Source organism: Cibotium barometz, chromosome 59, assembly GCF_041138505.1.
Source record: "Cibotium barometz isolate CiBa-2024 chromosome 59, ASM4113850v1, whole genome shotgun sequence".
Lineage (NCBI taxonomy): Eukaryota > Viridiplantae > Streptophyta > Polypodiopsida > Cyatheales > Cibotiaceae > Cibotium > Cibotium barometz.
In genome coordinates, this window is record NC_141104.1 from 13,701,658 (window position 1) to 13,721,598 (window position 19,941).

The following is a 19,941-nucleotide window of genomic DNA, read 5'->3' on the forward strand; positions in this document are numbered from 1 at the left end:
GTAGGCATCCTGGAAGCCACCACCTTCTCAGACCATGCTCTAGTGATCCTCACTGAGTCAAATGGAAAGATAGGAACCCTAAGAGACCTGATATTTACTTCTTACATTTTTTCTTCAGGCTCAAATATCTTTAAGATTCCACTAGAAAAATGTCACAAGCTTGGACATTTCCCAGTATGAAAGGGGGTCGGCCCATTCCGGCCTCTATGCGGTGTTATACGTGCAACTTTTATTTTCAGCTTTGTGGATTGTTTTATGGCTGTGACCAAATGCCGATTTGTTTAATTGTGCTCATGGTCAAGCAATGCACACGACTCACGCGCTCCCCGGGCGAGTTACAAAAAAGCTATAGTTTTGTTTTGTGTTTTCCATAAAGGGTCTGGATGTAAAGATCAAAGCATAAACTACCTGCCATTGAAGTCCTGCAGGGCAGACTAATGAGTTGAAAAAACTCTCCTGTTGAGAAACAGATCCTGGCTCAACAGTCACAAAATTCAAGCCAGCATTTTGCTTTGCTAGCATTTTGACGATGGGAACATAACCATCACGGTTAGAAACATTGTAGAACCCAGCTGTTAGCTCTGCCGCATGGCTTGGTGTCTTATACGACCAGTGCACCCCTGATATCTGCAAAGAAAACCAGACATCTTACAATTTTCCAAAAGGCTGCATGTCATTTAGATGGAATTGTTAAGCAAGAGTTTCCATGGCTCATGCATCATGCTTACCTTGACAGCTAGCTTGGTACCCTCAAAGACAATATTGGCCACAATAAGAACTTGCTCACCATGCTCTATTAACACTTGTGAATACCATTGAAGAAAAAATCGCCCATAGAATCTATTATATTCGCCTCCTTCGCAAAAGAAAAAAGCATCCTGTGGAGATGAATTATAGTGCCCTGTGTTTTGGGGTGCCCTGCCCCATTCTGCACACCCCCGGGCATTAGCTGCTGACTTCAAATGCTTTAGCATATACTTGTCAAAGCACTGCACATGTATTTATAAAGTCAGTGGGCAAATTATGCTTAATCAAAATACTCCAGAAGAAAAACTTAACAGAGAATGTTCCCATGCATGGTAGCAGAGATAAGGAGTCGTCAGAGTAGATCTGTTTTAAAGGACCTGAAATTCACCAATGCCAGGATATATCCAACCATGTGCCTTTGGATGAGACGGATATTGAAGTTCTCCCCTCGCTCCAAGGCCGATTTCCACACACACAATCGTCTTATCCTCAAAAAAGCATTCAAAAGTCTGCCGGAAACTTCTCATGAAATCATAGTATACCTGCAATAAACTTCTTGCTGGTAACAATATTTACTATGTCCCTACACTTGGTGTGAGTAAACCAACTCTATAGACTTTGCCAAGCTTCTTGCAGACATGCTCACAACTTGAACAGACTTTGCCAAGCTTCTTGCAGACAGATGCTCAAACTTGAATATGTGAACCATCCAAGATTACCTCCAATGCATTTCTCCCTTTCAAAACCCGCTCCTTGTCCACCCCCCAAGTCAAACACTGCCTATTCCGGTTACCCTGCTGATCTGTGAAGAAGATGTCTGGGTTCTCTCTTCCAACGTCCAATACCCATCTTGGAAGGGAGATAAGAGCATCATTGTCATTGTCAAGGTATTCGTGAAAAGACATAGCCACCTGTAGAAACAATTATGCATATAGATCAGTATGGCAGAAAACAAGTTCTAAATACTTCCTCTCGATACTGATGAAAATCAATACCTGCAGCTTCAGGTCCACCTCCCTTACAATCTGAAACAATTTCACATAACCCGACCAATCGTATTGATGGGGACTCTCATTCTCCACAAGGCCCCAACAGCACTCAACCATAACTCCATCAACACTTGCAGATTTTAACTCGATCAAGTTCTGTCTCAGGCCATTTGGATCAACCAACTGATTCCGATCTCGAAAAATTGAGAGCTACAAAACAAGCCATTGTCAGTTTAGAGTGGCAAAGTTAAAAGTGTGCATTCAAAAGCTTAATCGATTATCAAATCACAGTAGCAAGATACTGCAGGGTCCAGTCAAAGTCAGCATCCTCAAAATTATTTTTCCCTGTTTCTTTTTGGGGGACACATTGTTGTCAAGGAGCATCAAGAGGTATTTGTATGGAAAGCCTTTTGAGGCCTATACAGGAAGATCCCAGCAATTCAACCCAATGCTCTTCAACTATCTACCACCGACGAGGAAGAGCGTCTTCAGATGGTCGCGGATTATATTCATGCTATGACGGAGCTTCGCACCTCAATCAGTTGTACAAAATATATGTCCATATCTTTCTCATCAACTCCCCTGGCTAAAGACTTGACAAGTGCAGCTACCAAATGTATGCACAAGCTCCAACACCCAAATGAATGTGTCATGTGACCTCTGTTTAGGGTTAGACTCAAGCAAAGAAATAAGCCTAAATCTATAAAGGGACAAAAGAGGTTATGAGTGTGAGGCAAGAGCCAGAACAGTAGGCCGTCCACAAAACTAACACGAGTGTTGGTTAGAGTAGGTGAAGTGAAAGATTCGACAGGTGGAAATCACCATCATATTCAAGGAGTTTAATATTTGCAAGGAATACCAAGTTGAAAATGACTAAGAAGGCAAAATAATGCAGAAACAAAAAGTAACACAAGGTAGCCTATTTGGTCCATCTCTCTCCCCATTCTACTCATTTTCACAAGTACTTTAAGGCAGCCAAGGGAGAGAGGATAAGTCTTGAAAAGCAATAGATTTGGCCCAAACAGCTGCAATTATGTGAATAAGTCCAGGACTTCCTTCTCAACCAGATGTTAATGTTAAAAGAGGAATACATCAGCTATTCTTCCAAAGTTCACAAATTAAGTTTAGTAAGTCATTCAATTCTTAATTCTCTATAAAATGTAAGCATTCAATTCAGCAATAGACGATATATTCAGTTTAGAGAATCAAGTCTTGCATTGTCATTTCTCTTTCCTCTCTTCTTCATCTAGGTCCATTCTTGATTTTTGCACTTTGAAGTATTCAAGGCAAACACTAATCTTAGTGCAGCCCAACCTTGGTGTCAAAGTATTTTCCTCTTTGCTACCTTCCAAATGTTGGATATCAATGTCCACCCTCATTCTATTTTGTAATGGGTTTAGTTAGGTCATGTTTAGTAAGGCCCCCATTATAAGGAGAAGCCATGGTTGGGCAACTTGACATATAGGCCTTGTTTAAAGACCAAGTGGTAGGCTTAGTGGTGGGATGGTATTCGTAGGTCTAGCACACTGCCAAATAGGCTGCAGGTAGGTGTGTATCATTAGCCGGAAAACCATTCACACCGAATGCAGTCTAGTCATGACCACCCATCTTTCCAGGGTTATATAGACGCATTATAAGGCCCATCTCTACGTAGTTCAACAGTCATCACTGTGTGTTTACCTCCTTATCTTACAACACTCTTAGCAATTCTAGCAACCATTTAAGCTCCCTCCATATGGGTGTGGACCACAACCATCATTGTATATTTTCTTATTGCAATATACTGTACTTCTCTCTATCATTGTCTTCTATTGTGCTTAAGCTATGTTTTTAAAAAAGATCCTACATTTTGTGAGTGTTCCAAGTTGACACCGCCATTGTAGGTTAGCTTACACAAGGTACTAGAGCATGCCTAGAATGTTTCTCTCTACTACCTGACAAAGGTACTATAGCATGTATGGATAGCCAAATTTTTAGTTACAAAATTCGTTTCTTTTCTTTTTTTTAAATGAACTTCTATTAAGCACGAGCAAATTATTAAAAAATCAAGATAAAAGCTTGATACATAGTCATGTGGAAGAGAAGTGACGATGTCGTAACAATCCCAAGAGAAAAAGTACCATGAAGACCTTTTGGTTGTATATGTGAACAAAAGACCATGGTCCTACTCTCCCATGAAGAAAGCTCCCCTGACCATTGTGGTTGTGGACTACTTTTATGTAGCATGCAATAAGTTGATCGTCGTGACGCGCAACAAAGTCTTCTTTAAACCTATGAGTTGATGCAATCCACTTTACTTTGAGAGAGAAGAGAAGAGAGAGAGAAGATAGAGAGTCGGCACCAGATTGGGTCCCAATTACCCACTAAAGCAACCCCCCCCCCTCCTCCCTCCCCTCTCTGCACGCGAGAGTATTTGCTTGTCTTTGGAGAACTTTGTATGATGAGTATGAATGATGACTGAGGACTGCCCAACGCAAGGACGAAGTAGACCGAGCGCAGAAAAAACCATATGCCGTCCAAGATATACCTTGAATAACTCTTCAATGACCACTATGCAAGCCCAGAGCAGAGGGATGCACATATGCTCGCTGAATGCTGAAGAGGATCTACGCGTAGGTGGGAATGAAGCACAGTAAAGTGCTGGTATGCACAACATGCCGGAGGCTCTAGGCACACCGCTCTTAGAACACTTGTAGACTGATTTGTGATGGAATGAATCATGCTGTGGACTAGGCGCCTCTTATATATGAATTTAACTGCTGGTCGTTTCACTACAACCTGTCAGCCTGTTTTTGGACAAGCATTAAATGCTGCATATCATTTCCATGTTTGTCCATTATGCTGGCCGACTAGCAAGAGCTGGCCAACTGCATGATTGCAGGTCCATGTGGCTGCCAACCGGATGCTGGAATGCTAATGTGGCTGCCGATTGGGTATCCTTGCTCTCCATCATAGTTGTCTGCGGGACGCGTACCGCAGCAACAGCACGTAAAGTATGGCACGAACTAAAACGACCAGAATGAAATGACTCCAAAACAATTTTTTACCAACTGGCATTTCGTTGCTGACGTACGAAACGAAACGTACGTTTCGTACGGTGCGGTGTGGTACAGCAGCGAAATAAAACTGTGAAAAAAAAACTGCGCCATTTTTTGACCCTTTTTTCGCCTGTTTGCTGTAGCCGTTTGGGGCATGGCTCACCTTGGTGCTTGTATACTCTCTCTCTCTCTCTCTCTCTCTCTCTCTCTCATGCTCTGGAGTCTCTCTCAAGCCTCAAGCCTCAAGCCTCAAGAGTCAAGCCCAAAGCTCAAGCTCTCAAGCTCTCTCTCTCTCTCTTGAGTCTCAACTCTCAAGGCTCAAGCTCTGTCTCTCCCCCCCCTACCTCTCTTCTCCCTCTCCCGACTCCCGCCCTCTAGGGCCTAGGCTCTACTGATGTATTGTAGGGCTAGATACTTACCTTCAGTTCTTTCTTTTCTTTTCCAGACAGTGTATCAGATGTCACATGGTTGTGACTTTGGTCTCATAGGTCACTTTGGCCTTTTGAAGACGTTAATATAACATTTCATTTCATTTCATTTAGACTTTGGCAATGAGGTCCGGAGGAAAGGAAAAGCATGACGCTTTTGCCTTATATACCACCACTGACGAGAAACCTACCAATAAATCGGGGTCATGGAAATAGACATGTAACTTTTGCAAGAAGGGTTACACAAGTAGCGCCACGGCTCCTTGCACATGTGTCGAAGCTTCGTTTGGAAGTGGCGCCGTGCAAGGAGATTCCCCAAGAAATTGCGGATAGTATAGTGAAGAAGTACTCACTCATAAGCAACCAAGGCAAAGGTGGACATGGGGGAGCTTCCATGCCCGGTACCTCCGCATCCGTGTCTCCTTCGCCCGTCCCGTCCGCCGGCTCCGGCTCCGGTGGTTCCAACTTCCAATCAAAGAGGCCAAGGGAGGAGAGCTCTCCGGTAATGAGACAAACCGCCATCAGTGCAAACATTAACCTCCTCACCTATGTGAAGGCAAAGATGAAAGCCGCGAATGAGGAGATTGCACGCACAGTCATCAATTGCAATCTCTCCTTGCGTGTGCTCAAGGTTCCACAATGGCACAAAATGGTGAAGGCCATTGCAGAGGTGGAGCCATCCCATGGCAAATGCCATGGTATCACCTACCATGAGATGCGCACCACCGCACTTGATGACGAGAGACAAAGGATCAACGACAAAATCACACCCGTGCAGGAAGGATAGGCGAAGTATGGTTACCCTATCCTCTTCGATGGATGGAGTGATCGAAAGAAGAGGGTATCATGAATATCCTTGTTTCATGCGCTCTCGGCGGCACATACTTCTTACGCATCGTGGATACCGGAAAGGCGGGGCAAAAAACATCGGGGGACTTTATCTATCATCACATCCAGCAAGCCATCATACAGATATGTACTATGTCACATGTGCATTGCAATTTAAGTTTTGACTCTCAAGTCTCGACTCTCTAGTATCTACGTTCACGCTTCTAAGAATGTCATTGCATTTGCCATTGTGTTACATGTAGGTCGGGCATGAAAATGTCATTCAAGTCATCATGGACAATGCGTCCAATTGCCGTAAAATGGGACGCTTGGTAGAGGCGGAGTTCCCATCCATTGTAGACTCCTTGCGTCTCCCATTGTCTAGAACTACTCATGGAGGATGTGGGGAAGCTAGAGTGGGTGAAGTGGGTGGTCGCACAAGGCCTATCCATTGTGAATTTCTTCACAAAGAAGGTAAAGTTGCTCGCTATGTTTCGTGAGCAAAGCGACTTAGGGCTTAAGAAGTCCTCTTCCACGCGGTTTGCCTACATGTGGCTTCTCTTGGAGTGGCTATACAACGTGCAACCGAAGCTCCAGATGATCGTGGTCTCCCCGGATTTCGTCACGTGGCTAAGAGAGGAGATGGTGACTAGTGCGGACAAGGCCCGAGCAGTTCAACGGCCATGCATGAGGGAGTCCTTTTGGCACGAGGTGCATGCCATTGTCATTGCGGTGACTCCCTTGTATAGGGTTTTGCGCATGGCCAACATGAAGGGCTCCACATTGGGACTATTCACCCACTTCATGTGAGAGACTCTAGCAGAGATTCGTGCGATCACCATGCTTGATAAGAACCCCGACATTTCTATGGCGGGGATTAGGTAAACCCATGTCCCACGTTTTCAAATCTCGTTTTCACTCTTTTTCGTTCCTTAAAGGCTTAACCTTAAAGTGACCTTTTTACATTCTAGGGATCCCATTGATCCTCCACCCACTCCATGATGTGATTCGATTGTGGCGCTTGTGAACAGGAGATGGTGATGGATGCATAGACCTATCCATGGTCTTGCGGCCTTATTGCATCCCGCCTACAAAGTACCAAGGATCTTTGCCAATGAGGCGCTACTTTCCAATCCGGATGCCTACTTGACAAGGATACTTCCCGTCCACGAGCAAAGAGACTTCCTCCAAGAGCTCATTCGGTATAATGATCAGAGAAGAGTCGCTTTCACGAACCCACTTTGCTGGAGTAGAGAGTCAATGGTCCGGCCACTTTTTTGGTGGGAGTCATGGTTATCAAATGGCTCACGTACAAAAAGTGACTTTGAGAGTCTTGTCATAGGTGACTATTGAATATTTAAGACTTTTAACTTTAAAGTTTATAGTATATACTCTAAAGTAGTAACTACTAACTAGTTCTTACATTCTAATTTCTAACTCTCTTATTTTTCATAGGATTGCTCTTCGAGGACATGTGAGAGGAACTGAAGTTCCTACTCACTCATGCACACAAAGATATGACACCATCTCACCTATGACAAGACTCTTAAAGATACGTACAAAAAGTAGCTTTGAGAGTCTTGTCATAGGTGACTATTGAATATTTAAGACTTTTAACTTTAAAGTTTAAAGTATATACTCTAGAGTAGTAACTACTAACTAGTTCTTACATTAATTTCTAACTCTCTTATTTTTCATAGGATTGCTCTTCGAGGGCATGTGAGAGGAACTGGAGTTCCTACTCACTCATACACACAAAGATACGAAACCATCTAAGCACCATGCAGTTAGAGCGGCTTGTATATTGCCGTGCTAACATACGCATGGTGGAGACAATGCATGACATGGAGATCTCCAAATAGGTAGAGACCTCCAGAGTTCAAAGTTCGACTCAGTAATGATGATTCATAGGCTATAGCATGTCATGAATAATGAGTCGTGACTAATAATTTATAAATGTTTGAACTTTGTTATGTCGACCAGTTCAAGTTGACAGTGGACACTCTTAAGAGTGTCCACAAGGAGTGAGATCCAGATGAGGGCATATATGCCGATCTCTATAGGGAGCTAGAGGAGATTGACCATCGAGTTTCTTGTACTTGTAGTGGTTAGCAGCTAGAGGTGGCACACGAGTAGGAGGCCGTGGATGCATTGTTCGGCGCCCTACTTTGACCACGGTGGCTACATATGTGAGGTGTGGCTCCGGCTCGACTTCAAGGAGCACTTTAGCACATGTTGTTGAAGAAGAGGATGCTCCTATTGCAGGCATCAGAGAGCCCGAGTACGATGAAGAGAACAATGTCCTTAGCAAGTGCAGTTTTGAGTTAGTCTCTAATGATGAGAGCACCTCTAGCAAGGGCATTCCTTCCCCTAGTGATTTCTCTAGGCCGTGAGCCACGACTCTTATTTATGGCATGTTCAATATTCATTGTTCATGACTCTTGAGCCTTTGTACTAGTGTTTTAACTTTTTTCTAGTTTATGACAAGTTACAACTTCTCTAGACTTTACATCTCTAAATGTGTACAAATATCTTTTTTTCAAGTGTTTTTTAAAGTGGATCATACCTCAATCGAGCTTATTTTTCAAAATTTAAAAGTCTCGTACCGGTACCGTTTTTTCATACCTGACAACTATGCTCTCCATGATGCTTAGAAGGCGGACGACTTGCTGAATAGGACAGCTGTGTTGGCCGAAATGCTTTGGAGAGGTGGTATAGGGTTCTTAGACCCATATGCATGGCAACCCCCATGATGGGGTGCCTTATGGGCTGGCTCATGTGCATATGCCACGGCCCCCTACTAATGCTTGCTAATGCGGTACCTAATGCTAGAGTTGACTTCTACATGTACTTTTCTGATGAATTCTCCAAGTGGGTAGGCGGACTGACACATGCAAACACATTACATAGCAACCCAAGGCATCAACTTCCACAGGCATGCATTATCGAAAGTTCCCATCAGTTCCCTGACGCACCAAGTGTGAGGCAGAGCAGCAAGGATACCAATAGGTGGCCGCAGGAACGCGGCCAACAACACGTTTGGTAAGATAAGATAACCCTAGCTAAAACAACCCTAAGGGATAATAAGAGGATGTTCATATGAGAAGTGAAGGCATTTTATTATGGGGTCTTTCAAATCTTCACAACAAGTTGGAACATCATCAACATTATCTGCATCATCAACAAAATGATCTTCACCGACAAAATCTTCATCAACAAAGCAAAGAAGTGCAATCAAAAGAAAGCACAAGCCAACTTCGCAAGAAATGAAGATGAAGGCGAGAAGACCTCTAGCTCAACACAAGAGGCAAACATGGTCGCCTACAATTGGACATTCTAAACATCAAAGGCCAAAGGGCCAAACCCCTTTGTAATCAACTCTACTCATTGCAAATCCCTTGGGTAAGATGGTGAAAACCTATGGAAAATCCATATATCCTAGGATACCTAGTAAGATCATGACTTCTATAAAAAGATCAATCCATATATGCCATAGTAGGTGGATATCACTCGGAGGGGGAGTTTGTCGGGAAAGTGCCAAGTAATAACCACACACACAACCATGGAAGACATGTCCAAGAGCCACCATAGGAGGCCAGGGCAGTTCCAAAGCTCACACGTGTGATAAGCGCTGCTTTAATTGCTGATTTGACCAGTCGTGAGCAGGCTGACATCTATATGCACAGATTGACTAGCATATGGAAATATTATATAAGCAATGGGCTGCCTAGAGCATAATTCATCTCATATTTCTGTAAGTGAAGACGTACAAGGGCTAAAGACACGCCAAGAAGGGGCCAAGCAAGTTGGAAAGTTTAGCTCAGGGGACAAACTCCAGGCTGAAGGTTATCTCAGCCAACTTGCCAATCAAAGCTGTCTAAGTCAATTCAGTCCTGGCTATTTACAGCCAGCAATCTGTCATTCTTCTTATTCAATAAAGCAAATATCTGTCTCCCCTCTCTATGTGCAATCTTATCTTCTCTACATTGTGCTATTCATCGTCAAGAACTAAGGGCTGTTTATCAAAGTATAATCCTTGTCTGTAAGCTTCCGCATGTTACAATGGTATCAGAGCTTTCCCTTTGGTGAAGAAATTCAGTCAACAAAAAAAGAAAGCAAAAAAAGTATGTTCACTTGTGTGGTTGGTTTAGAGACGCCCGTAGCATTCCCCATTCCGATGTGACTCCTGCCCCTCAAAGGACAGTTGGTTTTCAGCCTCCGGAATCGTCTCCCACACAAATAGTGGATAGTTTATTTGCACTTGGGGAAAAACTTGACTATGGCAAAATCCGACAATGAGAGAAAACACTAGACCCAAGAAGAGACTGTCATTTCGACGACGACGACGGCATCAAGAAGCAATGTTCCCAATGGGACCAGATGCAAGCAATGTTCTAGAAGTTTATACTTCTCATGAAGCAACAAGGGGAACAATTGCTTGAGCAAAAAGCCATGATCCAAGCCCAAGAAAAGCGGCTACCTCTTTCAGATTCTTCTTCACCCATTCGCCCATCCCCCTCGCCAATTCTCACCCAGATCCCTACCTCAACTAGCTCTATTGTGGAGTTATCACAGCAAGCACATGGTTTACATGAATTTTAGGGTACGGAAGTTTGAGCTTCGAACGCAAGTAGCAACTTGCGCTGCCCCATAGAAGGAACAAAGACAACACATGGAACACAAGCGATTCCTTGTAGCTCTCGATGCAAGGGCGGTGCCAACGGCTTCCTCGACTCATCTTCACATGAATTTTAGTAAGTATAATGAGAAACTCAATCCCACAACTTTGTATTCATGGATTCATCAGTTTGAAGCTTATTTTGTTGCTTGTAGAAAGTCGGATGTGGAGAAAGTTGTGTTAGCTAGCAGCTACATGCTTTCCACCACGTTGATCATCTAAGAAAGGCTTTATCTTAGCATACTTGTTACCTACTTTGACCTCATGGATCCAAAGACCCCAACACAACAAGATGAAATTTTCAAAAGAACTTTCATTCTCTTTAGTATGAATTGAACAAGGAGAGAAAGCACTCATACGTGGGCTTGTTACCTACTTTGACCTCATGGATCCAAAGACCCCAACACAACAAGATGAAATTTTCAAAAGAACTTTCATTCTCTTTAGTATGAATTGAACAAGGAGAGAAAGCACTTGGGCTTCCAGTTTTTGTTGAAACCAAAACACTGCTGAGAGATCTTTGCTTTGGATCATGCTCCTTGTCCTTTCAAGGACGCCCTTGCAAGCCTATGAGTGCTGCCTTTGAACTTTCCTCTTTCTTCATGAGAGACTTGATGTAAGAGTTTGAATTTGTGTGCTCACTATGAGAACTGTGTAAAAATCTGATCTTGGAAAACACAAACGTAGTCATGCATCATCATATTTGCATTGCACCTTCACCACGCTTTTGCCCTTAAAATCATGTAGTGTAGCTTCAACCACCTCAAAATCCCAACCTATTAATATGATAGGAAATGAGGAAGACACTCGATGCAAGAAGATGGCAAGATAATATTTGAGGAAGGAAGAAATAATACCTTCGTTTGTAGTCATTAAAAAATGCATCTTCTCTATTGCATCCTCTATCTCTCTTTGATCATCCTCTGCCAATTGATGCACTACTTTGGGCGTATTTCTCTTTTCGTAGTCCTTGAGCAACCATGTATTTGAGCTCATAGGTGAAGCTATATCTTGGTTGACTCATTGGGCCCAAGCCAATTCCTAGTTTGGGTTGCCACCTATGAATGGGGCCAATTTGTCACCGATCTCAAGAAGCATTTTCTACTGCCTCATTATCTTGCCGGCTCGAGAATGAGTTCAGGGGTTTGCGCGAAAACATGCAATTGGTCCTAGTATTTACCAACTAAGTCACTCATATGGCTTTAAAGTTGAACAAATCAAAGGAGAACAAGAGAGGGTTTCTATATGGTTTAGACATGCATATCCAATGTAGAGATGATAATCTTGTGAGTAGAGAGATCATAAAGTCTATAACCCTTACTCTCATTATTGTAACCCATTAAAATGTATATCACGGCCTTATCCAGCTTGGTCCTTTTCTCTTGGGATACATGTACATATGCCAAACTACCAAACACACGAAAGTAATCAACTTTGGGCTTTCACTCATACCAAGCCTCAAACGGTGTGTGATGGTCTTCCAGACTTTCATGGGCCATCTGTTTAGTAAATGACATGCGCATAAAATGGCCTCAAGCCAAAACTTGTGTGGCAACTCTTTACCTTTTTATCATGCACCTGGCCATTTCCATCAAAGATATGTTCTTCCTCTCTGATACACCATTTTGTTGTGGTGTATATGGCACCGTGCATTGATGTTTAATGCCTTTTTCCTGCTAGTTTGCCATGAATGCATTGGACATATATTCACCTCCTCTATCTGCATGAAGAGAGTGAATTTTAGAACCCAAAAAATTCTCTACCATTGCTTGGAAGTGCTGAAAATGCATAAACATGTCAGATTTCTCCTTTATTGGATACACCCATGTGAATCTCGAGTAGTCATCAATGAAAGTGACAAAATACGAGTGTCCTCCCAAGGATAGGGTCCTCATCGGAACACAAACATCACTATGTATGAGCTGTAATTTACTTTCAGCTCTCACCACACCATGGGTTTTTGATGCATTTTGCCAAGAATGCAGCCCACAGACATGATCTACAAGGATCTCAACATGAGGCATACATTCAACCATATTATGCTTCTATAGAAGCATTAAACTTCCAAAGTTAACATGCCCAAAAAGTACATGTAATAATTCAGCTGCCCGCATAGAGGAAGTATCACTTGCAACTGAACATACATTATGTGCCTGCAAATCATAGGTATCCAACCTATATAACCATTGCATAATGTACCAGTAAAGACAATCTGAAACCCATTGGTGGAAGGGTCTTTGATGAGACACTTCTCACCCTTGCGAACTCCACATACAAACCTTGCATAGCAATAGAAGACACTGACACAATTCTTCTCTATGCCTGGCACATAAAGCACGTCTTTCATTTGATTTTGCTTGCCATTAACAAGCACCAAAGGCACCTTGCCTATGCCTTTTACACAGTATGAAGAGTGATCTGCACATGAGACACTCCTCCCATTATCCATAACCTGCATGGAACTGAATACATCACATCCGGAAGTAATATGGCTAGAAGCTCCATTGTCTATGTACCAAACAAGTTGACTCTTCTCACGTGCACTTAGAGACAATTCATCACCCTCCACAAAGTTGGAGGAATTCTCATTGTTGTCATTAGAAGAATCTACCACATTGCTTGACTCCTTGCCGCCTACATCCTTCTTCTTCACTTTATCTTGAGCGATCCTCTTCCTACACTCATTGACATAGTGCCTTGGCTTGTGGCAAAAAAGGCATTTCCCTTTCTTCTTCTTGCTCTTTGAGGCATCATCCTTGGAAGAATTATCACTCTTGGTGATCGATTTCCATGTGTCTACCTTTGATTTTCCTTTATCTTTCACTGCAAAAGCATGTTCACCACCATAAGAGTGATTGGTCCTAGTTTGCTCCCCCTGTAGGAGCAAACCCACAAGCTCATCAAAAGAGACCGGATCTCTATCACCCATTATAAAGAGATTAAGAGGGGTGAAACCCAAGGTAGGGAGGAGGCAAAAAAATCAAAGTATTTGTAACAAGCTACCTGTCAATTACAACTTCATCTATATTCATTAGTTGTTCTCTCAAGTTTTTGACCTTGGTAAGATGCTATGTCATGGAGTCTCCCTCATGCATCTCAACAATGTCAAGCTGCCTCTTGAGATAGGCAACCCGTGCCTCATTCCTTGTTTGATACATGTTATCCAATGTGTCCCATGCTTGTTTTGTTTATCTACATGACCGTATAGGAGGTACAATACATCTTTTCAATGCTAAGGCAATCAATAACATAGCATGTGCATCATGAGAGTCCCACCACCTATGCTCCTATGTAGGAAGTTGGGCACGCACGGGGGGGCGGGGGGGGGGGGGGGGGGGGTGTGTAAATCTGAAACCCTTTGTGCAACTGTTCTGTAAAGTGTAGCTCGCTGAAGTGTTGGTGGGCGTGTATCATCACCTGACACGATATCTGTCATGTACACAGTGTGTATCTACCGTGTGCTACACGCACACAAGACTAGCTTCGAGGTTGGGGAAGCCTGGAGCTAGGCAGGCTCATTGGCGAGTTGACTTAGGGATAGACTAACGGGCGCAACGGCGGGCACCCAAGAATGGACGCCCGATGACTGGCCAAGAGCCTATAAAAGGGTGGCCAAGGTTAGTCATTAGTCATATAGAGTCTCGCGTGTCTTTGTGAGAGCTCTATGGTCAGGAGCCTGGATCTAGTGCAGACATGCACCTACTTCATGTAGCCGAGGCCGGCAGCAGTCTCGAGGCCCGCAAGGGTAGCTTCGTGGCGGTATGGGACGTCACGAGGTAGAGATTGGTCGGTACGTCCATCTAGCTCGCTGAAGTGTTGGTGGGCGTGTATCATCACCTGACACGATATCTGTCATGTACACAGTGTGTATCTACCGTGTGCTACACGCACACAAGACTAGCTTCGAGGTTGGGGAAGCCTGGAGCTAGGCAGGCTCATTGGCGAGCTGACTTAGGGATAGACTAACGGGCGCGCACCCAAGAATGGACGGGCGGGCACCCAAGAATGGACGCCCGATGACTGGCCAAGAGCCTATAAAAGGGTGGCCAAGGTTAGTCATTAGTCATATAGAGTCTCGCGTGTCTTTGTGAGAGCTCTATGGTCAGGAGCCTGGATCTAGTGCAGACATGCACCTGCTTCATGTAGCCGAGGCCGGCAGCAGTCTCGAGGCCTGCAAGGGTAGCTTCATGGCGGTATGGGACGTCACGAGGTAGAGATTGGTCGGTACGTCCATCTAGTTAGCTCAGCTCGTGGCTCGGTGGGGACAGCCAAGACTTGTGGGCTTGCCCACGACTACCACCCCGTCATGTTTGTTTGGTTTGTTTGCACGTTTCGAGTCTTATACCAAGAGTGTTCTACGAGGAGATCCTATGGGGATTTGACAGTGGTATCAGAGCAAGCCTCGTGAACGAGCAAGTCGGTAGGTAGAGAAAAGAGGTCGAAGAAAAGGTATGAGTTCGAGAAGCTTGCTGTTTTTTTTGTGCATACTGCTGTTTTTCGATTTCAGCATGTTTTTTCATCGTAGGAACCCGTGAAGAAGATTGTGGTCTAGTAAGGGTTGGTTTGTTTAGCAAGAAGAGGAAAGATGTGTTTCTTGCAACTGTATGAACACTTTGAAGAGAGAAAAATAGAAAAAGCCTGTCGGCTGTTAGTAAGAGAGAGAGAGAGAGAGAGAGAGAGAGGTAGCGCTTGTATGATTGATGCGCAGCCCACTTGAATGAAGATGCCAGCCGCATGAAATCTGCATTAGTCGTGTGCAGGTGTGCTAGTACACGCAGGTGGTATTGCAGGCAGTCGAGGGAACAAGCGCCAGTATGCAAGCGGACCCGTATGCAGGCAATCGGGCTAGTATGCGCAGGCAAGCACAGACCCCCGACTGTAAGCGCTGGCGGCGAGTTGTATTCACAGCAGGCGCAGGCGTGCAGGGTTGTGCGCTCGCGACAGCCATATGCAAGCGGCCAACCACGTGCGCGGGCGACAGCTGATTGCAGGAGCATACATACAATTTGACAGGTGGCAGGAAGGCGGCGATGGAATTAGCGAAAAGCAACACAGCGTGGAGTTTTTTTTTAGCTTTTTTTTTTTTAACAAAAAAACCCACGCCACGTTTCTCTTGCTTTCGTTTTTTTCCTTAACCTTAGCAAAGGGGTTCAAAACCCATGCCTTGTTTTCTATGTTATATATATATATATATATATATATATATATGTTTATTTTTTATTTTTTTTTTATTTTTTAAAAAACACAAAAGCAAAAGCTACAGTTAGCTTTTGGGGAAGGCTATATATTCCCCTTAAGCGGGCTTCTTGCCACACATCTCTCAAGCTCTCAAGTTGTCTAGCACTCTTACTTGTGCAAGATCAATTTTTTCTCTCCTCTAACCCTCTTCAAGATGTCGACCCAAGAATCCAAGTTGGAGCCCTTTCTCGAACGTGAAGACCTGCCGGCTACGGAAGCCACCGATGCCGATCTTTTCGACGATTATGTTTCAGAATCAGATTTCCAAGAGTTTAAAGTTGCTCTCGAAGCTTCTTCCTCGGAACGTCAAGCACAAATCACCGTGCAGATGCAAGCTTTACAGAACTCCATCTCTCTGTTGACCACTACCCTATCTACTCTTTCGGGTATGGATACCTTGGCATCTACTTTAGGCCCCAATATTACTCCGGAACAATTTAGGGGCGAGCAAAGGTAGCGTACCAAGGAGATAGTGGACACTTGGCTACATAAGTGGCAAGTCCATTTTCAGTTTCATCCATATGACGATGGAAAAAAGATCCAATTAGCAGCAGGTTTCCTCTCAGGCAAAGCTTTGCTTTGGTGGAAGGAACTCAACCCTAAACCAACGACTTGGGCACAGTTCGAAGACGTCTTCAAGAAAGAATTCCTCAAGAAAGAGGATGACTATGATGTTGTTTGCCCGGTTTACTACTTTGACCATGACCTCGCAGAACCTCACTTATGAGGTCTATCTCCAGAAATTTAGGGACTTGCAAATAAAAGCTACGAAGATGGATCCCACAACTCTTTTGGGTTTCTTCGTAGTCGGTTTACCCGACTCATACTGTTTACAAGTTAAAAACAACAAATGCAAAACTTTGGACGAAGCCATTCATTCCGCTCGTATCTATGATGATACAATGGTCTCTTCCAAGTCTAAACCTGTTACCGAGCAGGGGAACAAGCACAAAAGAAAGTTCTCCGCACCAATGGCTAGCACGACTGAAGGAAGGTCTTCGGACCAACCTTCGAAGAACTCAACTTCGACACCAGCGAAGAAGAAACATCTCCTTAAGGCTTTGAAGCTCAAGGAGGAGGGACGTTGCTTCATCTGCAAAGAAAAAGGACATATGCGTAACGAGTGCCCGAAGCAAAAGGGTGCAAACACCAACGCAGGACCCAAGCCAAAGGCAGCTAACCAGTTGTCTTTAACAGGTACGTCAGTTACTGTACTTTTTCGTTCTAGTACATGTTCTAATTGTCTGTTCAACTCTAAAGTTTTTGGCTTGCATGATCTTCTCCGAGTTTATGGAGAAGTGAATAGCCATAGAATCCACGTTCTTCTAGACCCTGGAAGCTCACACAATTTTGTTAATTACAAACTTGTGCAGAAATTGGGTCTTAACACAACATCCAGCGATCATGCATATGAGGTACGCCTACCTGCGGGTCGGCAAGTATGGAATCAAAAGGTGGAGACGCTACCGATCCGGATTCAGGACTCCAAAGATACTCTGGAATGCTATATTATGCATCTAGAACATGTAGACTTGTTATTAGAGATTGAGTGGTTTAAGACTCTTCAAGTCCAAATAGATTGATCTAGTCATATTTTTTCTTTTGAACATAAGAACACCCAGTATAGTATCCATAGTTGTTTCTCGTACCGGTACGAATGGATTCGTACCGTACGGTTCGTACGATACGATACCGTACGGTATCGTATGGTACGAGTTTTTTTTTTCTTGAAAAAAAAATTCCAAATGCTTTTAAAAAATATAGAAACCCTGCTTTACGAAGATCCCAAATGCTCGCAATACTTCGCAACTTTCGTGTCCACTCAGTATTCCATATGGGATTGTTGAGAGACCTAAAAAATCTGGCGAGGTAGACTGGTAGTGTACACTTGATTGGTAGGATGAGAGAATCTTGCTACATCACTTGGGAATCCCTGATATAGATAGGCTAGACAATTAGATTCTCAAGTTATGTACGAGGGAGAAGATTTGGACATGTCCATTTTGATCTAGAGAGGAGTCCCTAAACTTATCACCCTAGATGCACTCCTCGTATTTGTGCAAGGACGGTCCCTTAGTCATAAACGCTACACTGGGAGACCTTTGGTATTGCATTACCCAAGGTTCTTTTTTGGAGACAATCGGGAGATCCAACCAGGAGACACATATCCATGTTCTGGTTCCTCAAGCACTGTAGACTCCTCCCCTCCCAACCTTCCCTCACATTCAAGCTTGAAGCTCCATAGGTTGTAAGTGTAAAAAATAAAAACCGTATTTTATCGTACGGTATCCGAAAATTTCATATCGTACCAAAAATTCCCGTACGGTATCGTATTTTCATACCGTGACAACCATGATAGGGTCTTAGGTGATTGTATACATCCCTCTCAGGGACCTCTTGTAAATACAGTTGATTTTGGCAATATAATGGATTCTTCTTTGTATACTGCTTTCCATTGTGTATTGATTTCACTTTCTTCATTTCTCATACCTTCTATGGATGTCAATGAATTAAGTGTGTTTGAAAGCAAAGAATTACAGAAGATACTTGATTCGTTTCAAGATGTATTTCCTAAGAAACTACCATCAAGCTTACCACCTGAAAAGGCAGTAGATCATCGTATTGACCTGATCCCTGGTGATCACCCTGTTAGTATTCCACCTTACAGGATGAGCCAAGCTGAGAAAGATGAGTTGGCCAAACACCAAAGATTATTTGAGGATGGGCCAGATCCGTCCAAGTAAATCACCTTGGGGTGCACCTGTGTTGCTTAGGAGAAAGAAGGACAACACCTGGAGAATGTGTATAGATTACAAGAGATTGAACAAGCTGATAGTTAAGAATCGTTATCCTCTCCCTAGATCAGATGACCTGATTGACCGGTTAGCACGAGCGAAATATTTTATGAAGATAGATTTACGTACTGGCTATCACCAGATACATATTCATGAAAGGCATGTCGAAAGAACCGCCTTTCGGACTAGGTATGGCCATTACGTGTTTCTCGTATTACCTTTTGGGTTAACCAATGCTCCAGCCACTTTCCAGCAAATGATGAACGATCTTTTTCGTGAACATTTGGAAAAATTTGTGTTGGTGTTCTTGGATGATATTTTGATATATAGTCGTACTCTTGAGGATCATGTTAGACACCTCACGATTGTCTTATCTATTTTAAGACAGAATCGACTATATGCTAAGTTAAGTAAATGTGAGTTTTTTATGACAGACATCATTTACTTGGGACACAAGATCACTAGAGATGAATTGAGCATTGACTATGATCGAGTTCAGAAGGTTCTGGACCAGTCTATACCGCGAACAGTGAAACAACTTCGTTCTTTTCTCGGTTTTGTTGTTTTTCTTCGGAAATCTAAGCGAGAGTACTCTCAGCTCACACTACCGATGACCGACTTGTTGAAAGGTCGTGGACGTAAGTCAAATCAGCCTGTCACTTGGAATAACGATTTGGATATGGCCTTCAGACTTTTGAAAGATAAAGTCAAGGAAGCACCTATCTTAGTAATACCCGATCCTAGTCGGCCTTATGTTCTTGAAACTGATGCCAGTAACTATGCCATCGGGGCTGCTCTATTTCAAGATGGTAGACCTGTTGCTTTTGAAAGTAAAAAGCTAGACGACACTCAATCTCGTTGACCAATCCTTGAGAAGCAGCTTTATGCTGTGATTCACGCTCTCAAGGTTTGGAGACATTATTTATATGGCTCCAAGTTTGTGGTATTGACTGATCATCAGTCAATCAAGTATGTGTGTGATGCGGATGATTTGAAAGGAAGGAAAGCTCGATGGGCTGAATTAATGCAAAATTTTGATTTTAAGATTCGTTATAGAAAAGGAATGAATAGTGTCGCAGATGCGCTTAGTCGAATTAGAGAGGTGAATACTTTGTCGTTCACCGAGATTTCTACTAAATTATTTCAGTCATTGAGAGGGCTTTGCAAGACTGATAGTTATTTTGGTCCATTTTGGCAGAA

General features: G+C 43.3%; 1 protein-coding gene across 3 annotated transcripts in view; it reads right to left on the reverse strand.

Annotated features, from left to right (window-relative positions):
- The window catches only part of LOC147605499 (beta-amylase 2, chloroplastic-like), a 75,258-nt gene that overhangs the window by 8,394 nt on the left and 46,923 nt on the right, over positions 1 to 19,941 (reverse strand). For all 3 annotated transcript variants that reach the window (XR_015265169.1, XR_015265170.1, XM_086793446.1), the window contains exons 6-10: positions 1,743 to 1,946; positions 1,467 to 1,658; positions 1,125 to 1,289; positions 729 to 989; positions 409 to 627 (exon numbers count right to left, since the gene is read on the reverse strand). Coding sequence is in view for 1 of the 3 variants with exons in the window: in XM_086793446.1 (XP_086649572.1) it covers positions 409 to 627; positions 729 to 989; positions 1,125 to 1,289; positions 1,467 to 1,658; positions 1,743 to 1,946 (1,041 nt within the window). In the remaining 2 variants the exon portion in view is untranslated. The remainder of the gene's footprint in view (positions 1 to 408; positions 628 to 728; positions 990 to 1,124; positions 1,290 to 1,466; positions 1,659 to 1,742; positions 1,947 to 19,941) is intronic.